Source organism: Desmodus rotundus, chromosome 12, assembly GCF_022682495.2.
Source record: "Desmodus rotundus isolate HL8 chromosome 12, HLdesRot8A.1, whole genome shotgun sequence".
Classification (NCBI taxonomy): Eukaryota; Metazoa; Chordata; class Mammalia; order Chiroptera; family Phyllostomidae; genus Desmodus; species Desmodus rotundus.
Window position 1 is genome coordinate 34,595,667 of NC_071398.1, and position 13,929 is coordinate 34,609,595.

Genomic DNA, 13,929 nt, shown 5'->3' on the forward strand with positions numbered 1-13,929 from the left:
CTTGTCAGGAAGAGAAGCAAACCATTCATTACCTGTCAGGACCTGGTGGATCCAGGAAAACAACCTTGAGTTGGATGAGTTCTCTTTCCCAGCCACCTCCCAGAGAATTCCAGCAAGGCTCCCACAGTGTCTCAGTGTCTCAGGGAGCAGCGAGTCTGGACTAGGAGTTGTCCTGGTGCAGAATGATCAGGATGTGGGGCCTGAACATTGCTAGGAGCTGGCTGTGGCCCATTCCCCTCAGTTGGCAGTGTCTGATCCAGCAGCCCCTCCCCAGTCCCTGTCAGCTGGCAGAATCTCAACACCGCCTCCCAGCCCTCATGCTCAGGGTGAGAGGGCAGGTGCAGGTGGGGACAAGCGTTTGGGGGAGTAATTATCCAGAGAAGCTATCTAATGAAAAATCTGAGAAAGGAAAAACTAATTAAATCAACAATGAGATACCACATTTCACATCATCTCCCATTTTAAAAATGGAAATTTTGCCCTGGCTGGTGTGGTTCAGTGGATTGAGCAACAGCCTGTGAACCAAAGGGTCGCAGATTCTATTCCCAGTCAGGGCACATGCCTGGGTTGTGGGCCAGGTCCCCAATAGGGGGCGCTCCAGAGGCAACCACACGTTGATTGCTCTCTCCCTCCCTTCCCCCTCTCTAAAAACAAATAAAATCTTTTTTTAAAAATGGAAATTTTGACGAGACTGTGGTGAAACTTGACTATATTTTACTGGTAGGAGTGTAAGTTGGTATATCCTGTCAGAAAGAGCACTTTGGTGGTATTAACATCCTCATAGGTGAAAACTCTTATAAGCAGTAGTGCTCCAAGAATCTATTCTATGGAAGTAATGCAAAATGCTGATAACAGTGTAAGCAAAAAGTGTTTATTGCATTATTTATGTAATCAATACAATTCTATGATATCCAGCCTTCTGAAAAGGCGCTCTCTGCCCTCAGATGTAGTTCTTAAATAACTGTTCCATCCCCACATGCCCCACTTAAAGCTTCCAAGATTTAAACAATATATTGGAGCCCAGGGTCAGCTAAAATGCATTACTCTAATAATAATAAATAACAACAACAACTTGCAGTCAGAAACAGAAACAACCCGAAATAGTTTGCTTTCTCACTTCCGACCATCTTGGTGGCTGTTCTTGGTTGGGGGCCATCCCACACCTAAAACAGGAAAATGGTGGCTGCAAAGAAGATGAAAACACAGGAGTCAATCAGCTCTAGGATCCAACTGGTTGTGAAAGTGGAGAGTACTGCTGGGGTACAAGCAGACTGCGAAGATGATCAGACAAGGCAAAGCTTTGACCAGATCGGACCTGGTCATGCTCGATAATATCTGCCCTGCCTTGAGGGAGTCTGAAATAGAACATTACCCCATGTTGGCCAAAACTAGTGTCCATCATAAGTGTGGCAATAGTCCTGACTTGGGAACAGTGTGTAGAAAATACTACAGAGTATGCATGCAACTGAAATACAGGTCCAGCTGCCTGCCACTATGAAAGCCAATACTCAAGAGGCGGATGCTAATGTAAAGGAATGTGTTTTATTTGCAGATGCTGGCCACCTGGAAGATGGGGGACTCAGGTCACAAAGCCCATCTCCACCTCTCATTGGAGGCCCAGGTTTTTATAAGGAGGGAGAGGGGAACAGAACAGAGGTCAAGGGAGGGAGTTGAAAAGTTCTCTATATGCAGACAAACACAGTCCATTCTGATAAGGCAAGTGATTGTCCGGTGTGCATCATCCTGGTTTAGTCATCCTGGCTTCACTTCATCCTGGTTTCATGGATGAAGGTCAGCAAATCTCCTGGAGCTGGGATGCCTGAAGGTCAAAGCCTGTATCTTTTCAAGTTAGTTCCTAGGATTCTTATATAAACATGCTGTTTATCTACAAGCTAGGATAGCATTAGTCAGAGTCAGCACTTACAGAAACAATATCAAAAAGAATAATGGGGTGGGTTACAATTTCCCACCATTACAATTTTCCACTGTTACATGCAACTGGCTGTCATTGATCCAGGTAATTCTGATGTAATTAGAAGCATGACAGAACAGACTGGTGAAGAGTAAATTATGCAAAATTTATCTTTAATAAAATTGGCCTGAACTCATTTAAATAAATAAAATGTTAATTATTCAACATTAGAGCAAAGTACTTCCATAAAGTGGGAAGCACACTAAGCAATGATTTATAAATATATTACAAATATTTAATGGCATGGCAAATCATACCATTGCCATGCTAAATAGATACAAAGTAGCATTCAAAATTGTGTAGTCTCATCTATACATTACCTAAATGTGTCCCAGACCTCACCCTCTTTTGTAGCCTCACTAAGGGTATGTTCAGTGTTTGACCACAGTTTGCTGGCTTTTTCTGTCTGAGAAGCACAATAGCGGAGAAAGAAGAGAACAGGAGCCAACTTGTGGGATTTGAAGCGCTGCCCATGGACTCATTGCCCAGCTTCCACTGATGCCTTCTCTGTCCTCCACTGATACAGAGGTGTTCTCTGTGCTCACCTCTCTCTCAGGCCTTTTTCTTCCTGGGTCCGGTGGTATGCTGGTAAACGTTTAACAATCAGTGCTCACACCTTGATCAGCAGTTGGATTCCCAGTCAGGGCACCTGCCTGGGTTGTGGGCCAGGTCCCCAGTAGGGGGCATGAGGGAGGCAACCACACATTGATGTTTCTCTCCCTCTCTTCCTCCCTCCCTTCCTCACTGTCTAAAAATAAAATAAATAAATAAAATCTTTAAAAAATAAAAAACCAACCAGTGCTCTGGGGAAGATTTGTGCAAATCAGGAGCCTTATTTATAGCATTTGCCAATACCACCACGGTTGATTTAAACTACCAGTATAGTATCACTGAATAGAGTTGGGAAGAAATGAGTATAATCAGCTTGGAAAAGCTGGTAGGAGCTGGCTCCAACTACCACTGTCTGGGTCCCATCATTGGAGAAAAAAAATGTTTTTCACAAAAAAATTGCTGGACCTTTAGATCTGTCATCCTCTCAAGTTAACCAGAACCTTCTATTTCTAGGCAAATGGATACAGAGGCTGGAACAGAACATGTTCTATAGTCTCACACCAAGTCCTAAACCCACCATCTTTTCCTTTTAAGGACGCAGAGACTTATCCTACCCAGACTCTGTCCACACTAATGGTGATTTTTTAAAGATATTTTATTTATTTATTTTTAGAAAGAGGGAAAGGGAGGAAGAGCGAGAGAGAAACATTGATGTGAGAAACATCAACTGGTTGCCTCTTATATACACCCGACTGGGGACCAAACCTGCAACCTGGACATGTGCCGTGACCAGAAATTGAACCAGCAACCATTCACTTTGCAGGATGACGCCCAACTGAGCCACACAAGTCAGGGCACTAACGGTGATTTTTTTTTTAAAGAGATGCTTAATCTCCCCTTGTAATGTAGCTTCCATCATAAGTCTGTAGTGTCTGTATTGTCTGGATCCCAATTATGGACACAGTTCCAGGGGTTTCCTACAGTCTTGGGATTCACTCAGGTGTCAGTCAAATGTGGCTGGATAACTTTGGTTAACTACAGAAGGGGCATGGCCTTTGAACTCCACAGGGAGGAATTGCTGGGATCCACACTTTCTCTCCCTGAAGCCAGCAGCAGTCTACCGTTAACAGTTATTCCTGGGAGAGTAGCAGGAATCTTTCACCTAAAGCACACTTCGTACCTCTCCCATCTCAGCTCCTAGGGGCCGATCTTCCTATATACACACAGCCCCAGGCCCAGGGTGCATCTTCTGCCTGAACCACTGGGAGGCAGTCCACTGGAAGTCTGCTCGTGCCCTCTTCTGAGGCCCAGCTCTTTCAACCAGATTGAGCCAAACTTCCCTGGCCATGGTATCCCCTTAGGACTCTGGCAGGGCACAGAAGTTTCAAAGCATTGATAGCTGCAGCTGTCAACAGGATGGTCCCAATCTAAGAATTAGGGTTAGGATCCAACAGTTACAGGAAGCAAGTGACCATCTTTTTATTTATTTATTGAAAACTAGAGAGAGAGAGACATCAACCCCGTTGTTCCACTCATCCATGCATTCATTGGTTGCTTCTTGTATGTGCCTGATTGGGGATCAAACCCACCACCTTGGTGTATTAGGACGATACTCTAACCAACTGTCCCACCTGGCTAGGGCCTGCAAGTGGCCATCTTGGAAGGACCCTCACTTTCTCATCCTGACAGCTTATTCTGCACTCAGGAATGGGAATTTATGCCCAAACTTTGTGGAAGGCAGAGCCCAGCCAGTCTGCAGTCTCATGGAGAGGAGCTATTTAGGGAGCCCATATTGCTAGTTTAGGTACATTTCTGAGCTTCAGGTTGGTGTTCATGAGGTTCAGTGATGCTGGGAGCTGCTGCTGGGTCTAACTGGGAAGCTTGGCAATATATAGGATGTGGGGGGCCCAGATCCCCTTCCCACCAATTATTGCTACAAGAAGTTGGGTTTCTTTTGCACACCAGCTCTTATAGTGTCTTACAGCTTTCAAAGGTTTCCACCTAGGCTGGCAAAGTTGGCGAGATTTTCCAAGTGCAGCATAGTGCGGAGCAGGGACGCAGTACATGTTTATAGGATGAGTGAACAGCACAGGGTGTGCACGTCTACATTTTCCCAAGATCGACTATCTCCTGAAAAACAAATTGAAAATTTCTTAATGCCTGAGGGCCTTCCTGGTGCATTGTACATTCTAGTACAATTTTTGCTCAGAGCCTTTCCCTATGTAGTAAAATCATTGTTGCAACATTTAAAATTTTTAAATGTTGAGTTAGACAGCAAAACTTCCAAAAATAGGATAATGGTCTTCAAAATACAACCAAACTGCAGAGCAGCATCATAGCCCTATAATTCAACTCAGTTGATTCAGTGAGTTCAAAAATTTCTCAAGTTTTTGGCTGGATTTTAAAATTAGATACTGGGGGCAGGGGAGAAGGGAGTTCCTTCTGTGTGCAGAATGCTAATAATATATTTCCAGTATGAAAGTGTCTACAAAAATACTTCTCTAAATATATCCTCCTGCAGAATGCTCAAATGGAGATTCTGGACCTCAGGAACACTACTGTCAGATGCAAAGAAATGGGAGGACTTCACCACCTCTGCAAGTCACAATAACTAGAAACACCAACATTTTTCTCCTGATCTTTTTTTTTTTTACTTATTTTTAATAGCTTTCTTTTTCTGTATATTAAAAAAAGGCTATTAGTAAAGGCTTACCTTTGCTCATATTCAATAGGGGAAGTATACTAAGATGTGTGCCACCAATGGGCTATTTTCAATAACAGGAATATTTATTATGAACCAAATGCTTTCTGGAAGCTTCTAATTCATCTACTAGGGACAAGTTAAATTTTCCTAGGTCTCTGAAGGCTCAAATGAAAGAATTCTTCCTAAGTCACAGCCTAGCAACAAGGATGAGTAAAACTAACTTGATCAATGTTAGACCCAGGAATCACTGTAACACTCATGCCAACTTTTTCTTTTAATAATCTTTATTGCCTCCTGATTTCAATCATAGAATATATTCAATACAAAACTTTTAAGTCACATAGGCACAAAAGTAAGGTACAGGCCATATATATAATCCCCACTTTGCTCAGTTTTCAGAAAAAAATTGGATAGTGTGATGAACAATGTGCATAGGCTCCACCTATAGTCAATGTTAATTTGCTTTTATTTTCCTGTATTATATATTTTGCCAACCATTTAAGTTGTATTACAGTTCCACCCCTAATATTTCAAAATCCAGGACACTGTCCTATATAACTACAATATTATCATACCTAAAAAAATAATTCCATTACCACCTAATTTATCCCATTTTCAAATTTCCAATTGTCACAATAATTTTTAGTCGTTTATTTTGCACTTGAGTTCTAGAATGACCTACATCCTGTACTTGTCCCATTATTTGCTCTTAATTTTCATCTGTTCTTCTTACCCCTTTATTTTCTGTCAGCTGCAACTTAAGTCTAGGCACTCGATTAGATTCAGGTTAATTTTTTTTGCCTAGGTGCTGTCAGTTTTTATTTCATCAGGAAGCATGTATCAGGTTGTCCCATTAGTGATGCTGGGTTTGATCACTTGAATACTAACTAGTGCCAGGCATCAGTCCATTGTCAAGACTTGTTTCTTTCACAAGTTACCTGTACAGCATTTGAGCACTAAGCGAAGACTCTTTTGGCATCCAATATAGGTTTGGATATAGGTTTCGATTTGATCCAAAGATTTTGGCATCCATCGATGATCTTTGCCTGATTAGTTACTTCATTAAGGATTCAGGCTCTAACCTCATTGGTACCATGAAGAATTTTCATTTGAGCCTTCAGTAATGCAGATTAATCTTTGGGACCACGAACTGTCCTGGTTGACATCAGTCCTTGGACTGTTTCCAATTGGGCTGGAAGATGGTTTGCAGGCTGTATTTGAAGCTGGAGCTGCTGGGGAAACAGTTCAGGAGCCCTGCTCCAGGCTGTCCCACTGAAAAGACAACTCACATGGGAAAACCAGAAACACAAGGCCAGATCTAAAGTGTCTCCACACTCCAGGGGAGTGGATGCAGCTTGGATTTGGTAAGTCTAGTTGAGCAAGACCCCTGGAGTCAGACCTACCTTGCTGATAAACAGTTTATTTAAAAACAGGTTGAAAATGAACAGAAACTGCTGAAAAAAATATAGTAATAGACTTGTTGAAAAAAATGAAAATCACTGCTCTGCCAAAACAGAAACATACCTCTACAGGTCAAACTGGCACTTACTTCCATATTCTTTCAAATGGGAAAGAACATACACAGAAATGCCAGAAACATTGCTGTTAATTATATCCAAAAGGCAGGTCAAGGTTTTAAGTAATTAAGAGGATTTCAAAATGCAAATTTCTGCATTTTTTCAGAATTCAAATTTCAAAATAGAAAATGATTCTCAGTGACCAACCAGTTAACCAAAAATTATTCTGAGGGGTGATATTTCAGGATATTTCTTTTATCTGTTACTTAGTTCTGTGACTTTGAAGTTTTTTTCTGAAGGAAAATGAAATTCCTAAAAATCTCAAAGCAAAGTGAACCTCACAGGCTCAGAATTGTGGGTGGGGATCCAGACTGCTTGCAGTTGCTATCAGAAGGCTGAAGTCAGTCCATCTTGGAGGCTTTAAGCAGCATGCTCCTGAGGGCTGTGTTGTTCAATATATTTTTCTGAAGGCTTTCATTATATGCTGAATTTAAAATGATATAAAACAAGGAGTAAGAATTAATAAGCTGGGTAGCAATTAAGAGTTACACAAAGTGAGACAATAAGTTATCAGTTTGAAATTTAGTTGACTGCGGCCAAAAATCCAAAGGCAAAGATGGAGAATGAGGAAACAGCTTCATGAGTTTGTTATCTGAAAACTCAAGGCACATCTGTGTGAGGAGATAACTCTAATGGCCCTCGGGGGCCCATGTGAGTGCTGATCCATCCAGAGCTGGTCTGGCCACATTTCAGGCTAGAGTTGGGCCCAAAATGACTGATACCCTCAAGAATAACTCTGATGAAGTAGGGGAACAACTCAAATAAGGCAGAATCAAGGAAAGACTCTCACCCTTTGCAACGTCAAATCCAAGGCTCCAAGTTACTGGGGTTGGCCAAAGATTTCTTAAATGCTCCTAACAAAAGGTCAACTGTTTACAATTCAAATTTAGAAAGCAACATCGCCATTAAAAGCTTTATTTTAGAAAGTATGCATCTGTGGCAAACAGGGAAGATCTTTTAACCACCACATCCATTACAAGTTAATTTTTTTAAAGGAAAAAATTTAGCATGCCTGCAGTAAACACAATGGATAAACCCAACAAGGCAGCAGACACGTGAACTGTGCAGGCATGTATAACAAGTATGCAGAGGCCATTTATTTGGTCCATAGTACAGCATAGTCGTATTTGAGTTATACAAAACGTCAAATATAAATAACCTGAAACTGTAACAATACACAAAAATTGGCTTCTTACACAGACATACCAGGCAGTACAAGCTGAAAACTTCAGTAAAGTAACATTGTTTTACATCAATATACATAGTGCCAGTTAATATTTAAAAACAAGTTTCAATGCATAGCACTTGATACTTTTTGAATCTGTTTAAGAGTATGAAAATGGTTAGATCTAGGCTAAAAATAATTCTTTTTCTAACCAAAAATAAAGGCATAATATTTATAACCAGGTATCAACTTTACTAAACCACAATATTTTAAACTATTAAATGATACCTAAGGGTATTTACATTGAAAAGGCAACATGCATTCTGTTGTTTCATCTCATGACTGGTTACATAAACGCGTTGTTCAAAGGGTTTTAGAACTATATTCCTACTTTCCAAACAGCATACCGCAATGTATCTAACAGTTCTAGCAAAATTAGTGCTTTCAAACGCAGCAGAATCATCTTCAAGTCACTGGTGTCAACTTTTTACCTTTGGAACAAAGGACATAACCACCTGGATCTGCCCAGGTGACCTAATGCAGTAAGAGGGTTCTGTTAGAGGTATTGCTGTTCAATCTAATGCTATAACATCATCAAGCTCTTTTGCCTGTTCTGTGCGTGACCTCTTTGTACTGATATTCTCTTTCTCATCTAATTTCCTCTTGCGACTTCTCTCTTCTTCACTTATGTCATCAGCATTATTTGAAGGACCTTCTTCATCTGAATCAACTATGAGCACATCATCTTGCTCTTGTGCTTATTTCAGAAAAAGAAAAATGAAAAAATGGTTAAAAGTGTGGGAGTTACTAGTGGCTCATCACTATTTCATATAAATGAAAAGCTAATTCTTCTGATATGCTCCAGACTTAAGAATAATTACCCTTAGGGAACCTTTGCTTTATACTTTACATACTCCTGTACTGGTTTAATGTTTTCTGTAACAAACACCAGTTCTTTTCCAATCAAAACAAAAACTTGTAACAAACATTATGTAACTCAGAGAAATTATTCCAGTTCCTTGTTTCTATTTCTCCAACAGAAAATGGGAGGGTATAATTCCTAATACTGGTAGTGGCAGTAATAATTATAAATAACAACAACAAAACAAATATATATATATATAATGTATGTATGTATATATATAGCACTTACAATGTGCCAGGAACTGTTCTGAGCACTTTGCATATAACAACTCATTTAATCATCACAACAACCCTATAAAGAAGATAACATTATTATCCGTTTTCCAGAAAAGGAAACTGAGGTACAAAGAGGTTGACTTGCCCAAGGTCACACAATAGCAGAGGATGAGGTCAGGATATAAACCCTCAGAGTGGGGGACTCTATAGTACATGCTTTTAACCTTACACCACAGTTAGTTTATGCTCCCGCCCCCAAAAATAATCAAAAGTGGGGGACTGATCTTAGTGCTACAGCCTCCAAACCCTACCCACAGATGATCAATAAATGCACATTTCAAGTTATGATTTAAAAGAAAACACCATAGTCCCTTCCTCAATGGGTGGACAGATCTATTTTCAGAGGGGGAAAAAAGGTCGTGAACCCATGGTCCACAAGTGGACCAAACTCTCTAGATATTCTCAAAATCCATCTTTAAAACTCTAGAGAACACCAGAACCGAGAAACACATTCCAAAGAACACCAAGGACCCAGGGTCAAAGAAATGGAAACAAGTGAAAAATTGGTAACTTTTAGTTTCCTGACTTAAAGAATAAAGAGGGTGTGTGCCCGCATGGTGGGGGGGGGGGGGGGGGGCGTGCGCCCTGTGTCAGTAAACACCCAAATCCAGCACAATAAGGCACCAAGCACCAGCACTGAAAACCCAAGGAAAGAGCCTCTGATGCATTTCCCCAAAGTCATACTGGTTCTGAGAAAACTGAAATGCTGTAATTTTATACTCACCAAACATCTGCACACTTAAAATAGATGCACTCATGTGTCACCCCTAAATAAACAGGGGTACAAAATCCAAAACTACTACTACACTAAGAATGAATGGTCTTTATTCACTAGTAAACTCACTGATATTTCCAGTTGTAAAAATCCACTAACAAACAAGTAACAAAGTCTATTTTCAGTAAGTCCTTTTCCCAGCCTTAAATGGTTTCATGGGTCATATATTCAAAACTCCATTAAAACAATCAATGCCAAACCAATACATACCTCTAGTGGTCCTATGGACTTCTACGTTATGGTCAACGTTCATATAATAATCATAGTTTGTTGGTAGATAGTCTTGCTTGTTGGGTAATTAACAACCTGCTGGCTGGGGCCATGACTCACCTGTGGATGTGGAAGGCTGAGCTCCATCGTCACTGCCATTGGTTATGCTTTTGGCAGCACCTTCAGCTTGTTTGGGCCCCACTTTTTCTGGGGCATCACCAACAACTTCAAATTCAACATCCTTTCCTAGGTCTTCACTGTAAGAGAAGACACACGATAAAACTGGGCCAGTGCTATGAATATTTACAAAATAAAGACACACCAGAGAGATACTGTTCCCTCGGCTTCAAGTGTATACGTACACACCCAATATTTGGATTCTGGTTTTTCAAAGAGCTAAAATAAAAACAAGACTATACATAACAGGTTTTTGTGATAATTCAAAATCTAACTGCCATGGTAATACCATTGTACCTCCAAATCAGGGAAACTTTTTTTTTTTAATTAAAAAAATAATATTAAAGAGGAAGAGACACAGAGAGAGAAACATCGATTTGTTGTTCCACTGATTTATGCATTCATTGGTTGCTTCTTTATGTGCCCTGACCAGGGATCAAACCCAACCTTGGTGTACTGAGACGATACTCTAACCAGCTGAGCCACCTGGCCAGGGTCCAGGAAAAGGTTTTAAAAAAAAAAAAAAGTTAAATAATTTTCTTCTGCTAAAGCAGAACATAGTCTAAAACTCTATGGCCCAATGTAACTTGGGCATTGTTTCTTTAGCTACTATGTGAAAAGATTCTACACACTCTACTCTGATCTTGACAAAAACAATTAGGTATTTTACGATTAGGATATATGGACTCTGGGTTTCCACCCATCTTTACCGGCAGTGCCCTGCTTTTGCAATGCGTTTCCAAAAACATGTACGAAAGCTTAATGCATGAAAGTCAAACAAAAGACTTGCATGTTATAAAGGGGGTTCTGTTCCAGAGAGCTAAAAAATATGATTAAAAAACCCCTAATTGTGCCTCCTCTTTCAGACACCATCTGATATATTTCCATTTTATTATATATGTCTTTTCATGGTCTTTTCTTTCACAACTAAACTCAAGCACACCACTGACATCCAACTGGTGTCTAACTGAGGCCAGAGATCATTCCCAGCATTATCCTGGACTCAAATGTCTGACTTTGTAAAACTTATTTCTAACAACCCACATTCAGTTTTTCCTGTTATTTTATGCTTTTTATAAGCCAAATACAGAAAATACAATGTTCTCCAAACCATGCAAACTATATGTTTGTACGGAGATGGTGACACGGGCAAAACAACTGGACACAGCTGTTTGTTAGATGGTACCCAAAAGTCCTAGTCAGGATGCAGTTTAGGAGTATTGAGTGTGTACAAAATTGCACCATGTTCAACAGATAAAATGACCAAAGTAGAGGACCATCTATATTTTAACTTGTCATATATATATGCAAATATTCTATGATACAAGTATTTTGTATTTTGAATGGCTTTTTTAAAGGATGTAAAAATAAATAAAAAGAAAAAAATCTATGACCTAGGAACTATACAGAATAATTTTTAATATTCTTGTTCTTCTTATAGATCCCAAATGAAGTACGTCTTCCTTTCTTCTAATAAATTTTTAAAAATAGAAATTTTTATTCTAGTTCAATTATTAAAATGAACTCGCCTCTGAATATAACTATTTGAATGCCTCAACTTCTACCCTCCTGATCAGCCACCTTTGACAACAGTTATCCTTAAACATTTTTTGTCTATCCCTTTTATTTCTGAATGCCCAAGTTTTTCTGTAGGTCAAACCTCAAGGAATTTTGTGGCCAACTCGAGCAAATATACTGTGCAGTTTCAAATGATCACAGGGTTTAAAGGTATTTTTTTTATCCATACACTTTATCTTAAGTGTATATATACAATTTCTTATAGTTAAAATATTAATAATTCCTACCTATGAAGGATGTTGATCAATAAAGTGTAGTCCTGAAGGAAGTCGTCTGCTTGAAGCCGGCTCCCATTTCTAATTCCAAATTCTGACAACTTCTTGTGATTATTAGCTACAAAATTTTAAAGAAATTTAGATACTTTAGTTATATCTCTATGGAGCAGACACATTAGTTTTAAAAGTTGAAACCCCTACTCTAAGCTGAATTGTGTCCCTCTGATTTATATATTGAAGCCCTAACCCCAACCTCAGAATGTGACTGTATTTGGTTAGCACTTTTTAAAGTGATAAAAAGGAAGCTGTTAGGGTGGGCCCTGATCCAGTCTAACTGGTATCCTCATGAGAAGCCAAGGAAGAGAAACCTCGGGAGAACACTAACCTGTAGACACTTTAAGACCTCTAGTCCCAGAACTATGAGAAAATAAATGTTATGTAATTCACCCTATCTGCATATTTTGGTACGGCAGCCCTGGCAAACTAACCCATTAAAATATTAGGCACTTAGGAACTCATTCTTGGACTATCAACTGCTAAAGCTACTCCAAAGGCACCAAACTAAGAAATTCTGAGAATCTTCTCCCATTCAAACCAAATTAATCTGGGATCCTGAGGAATCAAAGACAACTACACACACACACATACACACACACTTTTGAAAGAGCAAGAGAAAGAAACATCAGTTTGTTGTTCATCTTACTTATGTATTTGTTGGTTGCTTTTTGTGTGTGCCCTGACCAGAGATTGAACCCACAACCTGGGCATTGTTGGGAAGATGCTCTAACCTACTGAGTTACCCAGCCAGGGCCCAAAAGATATTCTATGTTGCAAATAGGTTTTCCATGACAGAACTTTTTAGAAAACTTTACAATTCAGAAATATGAGAAACTTTTAAGTAAAATTTTCATTTTCAACATCTCTCAACGAAGAGCTAGTGGTGGCCGTCCAAAAATAAGTATTCCAACCTAATTCTATCTTCCACATGTCATTTCTACTTCATCTGAAAACCCCCAGTATGCAGATGTGCTTAGTACCCAGTTAGCACTCAATAAAAATTTTCTGCATAAATTGTCAATACTCCAATGAAGAATAATCCCTCCAACCAAACTCTTAGTGTCACCTATTCCAGAGCCTTTCTGACTTAATTATGCTCCCCCTCCTACAAGTTCAAATATTTCAGTCTCCTGACCTGTAAATGCACTCAAGTCTCATCTACAAAATTGCTTCCTCCAGCAGGGGTAGTCCAACCTTTTGGTATCTCTGGCCACACTGGAAGAAGAGGTATTTTGGGCCACACATTAAATACATTGCAACATGTAATAACAAAAAAACCCCTCATACTGTTTTAAGTAAATTTACGATTTTGAGTTGGGCTGCATCTTGGACGTTCCCTGCTATAGCACAGGGAATCAGTGAATAATACTGTAATAACTACATGTGGTGTTGGGTGGGTACTAGACTTAGGGGGTGATCACTTTGTAAATTGTGTAATTCTCTAACCACTATGCTGTACATACCTGAAACTAATTTGACATTGAATGTAAAGCTGTAATGAAAAAAAAAATTTTTTAACCCTCACCTAAGGACATTTTTTTCATTGCTTTTAGAAAGAGGAAAAGAGAAACATCAATTGGTTGTCTTCTGTATGCGCCCCAAAGAAGGATGGAACCACCAACCTAGGTGTATGTGCCCTCACCCAGAATTGAACCCATGACCTTTTCAAGTATGGGAAAGGTGCTTCAACCGAGCCACATTAGACAGAGCAAAAAAAATTTTAATAAAAACAATAAAGTCTTCAAAA

General features: G+C 39.5%; 1 protein-coding gene and 1 pseudogene across 1 annotated transcript in view; one reads left to right on the plus strand and one right to left on the minus strand.

Moving 5' to 3' along the window:
- Positions 1–1,176: 1,176 nt before the first annotated feature.
- LOC112320234 (large ribosomal subunit protein eL30-like) lies at positions 1,177–2,067 on the plus strand (annotated as a pseudogene).
- Positions 2,068–7,690: 5,623 nt separating this feature from the next.
- UBA2 (ubiquitin like modifier activating enzyme 2) overlaps positions 7,691–13,929 on the minus strand; it is a 38,424-nt gene continuing 32,185 nt past the window's right edge. Inside the window, exons 15-17 of the mRNA XM_024577453.4 lie at positions 12,138–12,243; positions 10,276–10,412; positions 7,691–8,727 (exon numbers count right to left, since the gene is read on the minus strand). Of these exons, the coding sequence (XP_024433221.2) occupies positions 8,543–8,727; positions 10,276–10,412; positions 12,138–12,243 (428 nt within the window). The 3' untranslated portion in view covers positions 7,691–8,542. The remainder of the gene's footprint in view (positions 8,728–10,275; positions 10,413–12,137; positions 12,244–13,929) is intronic.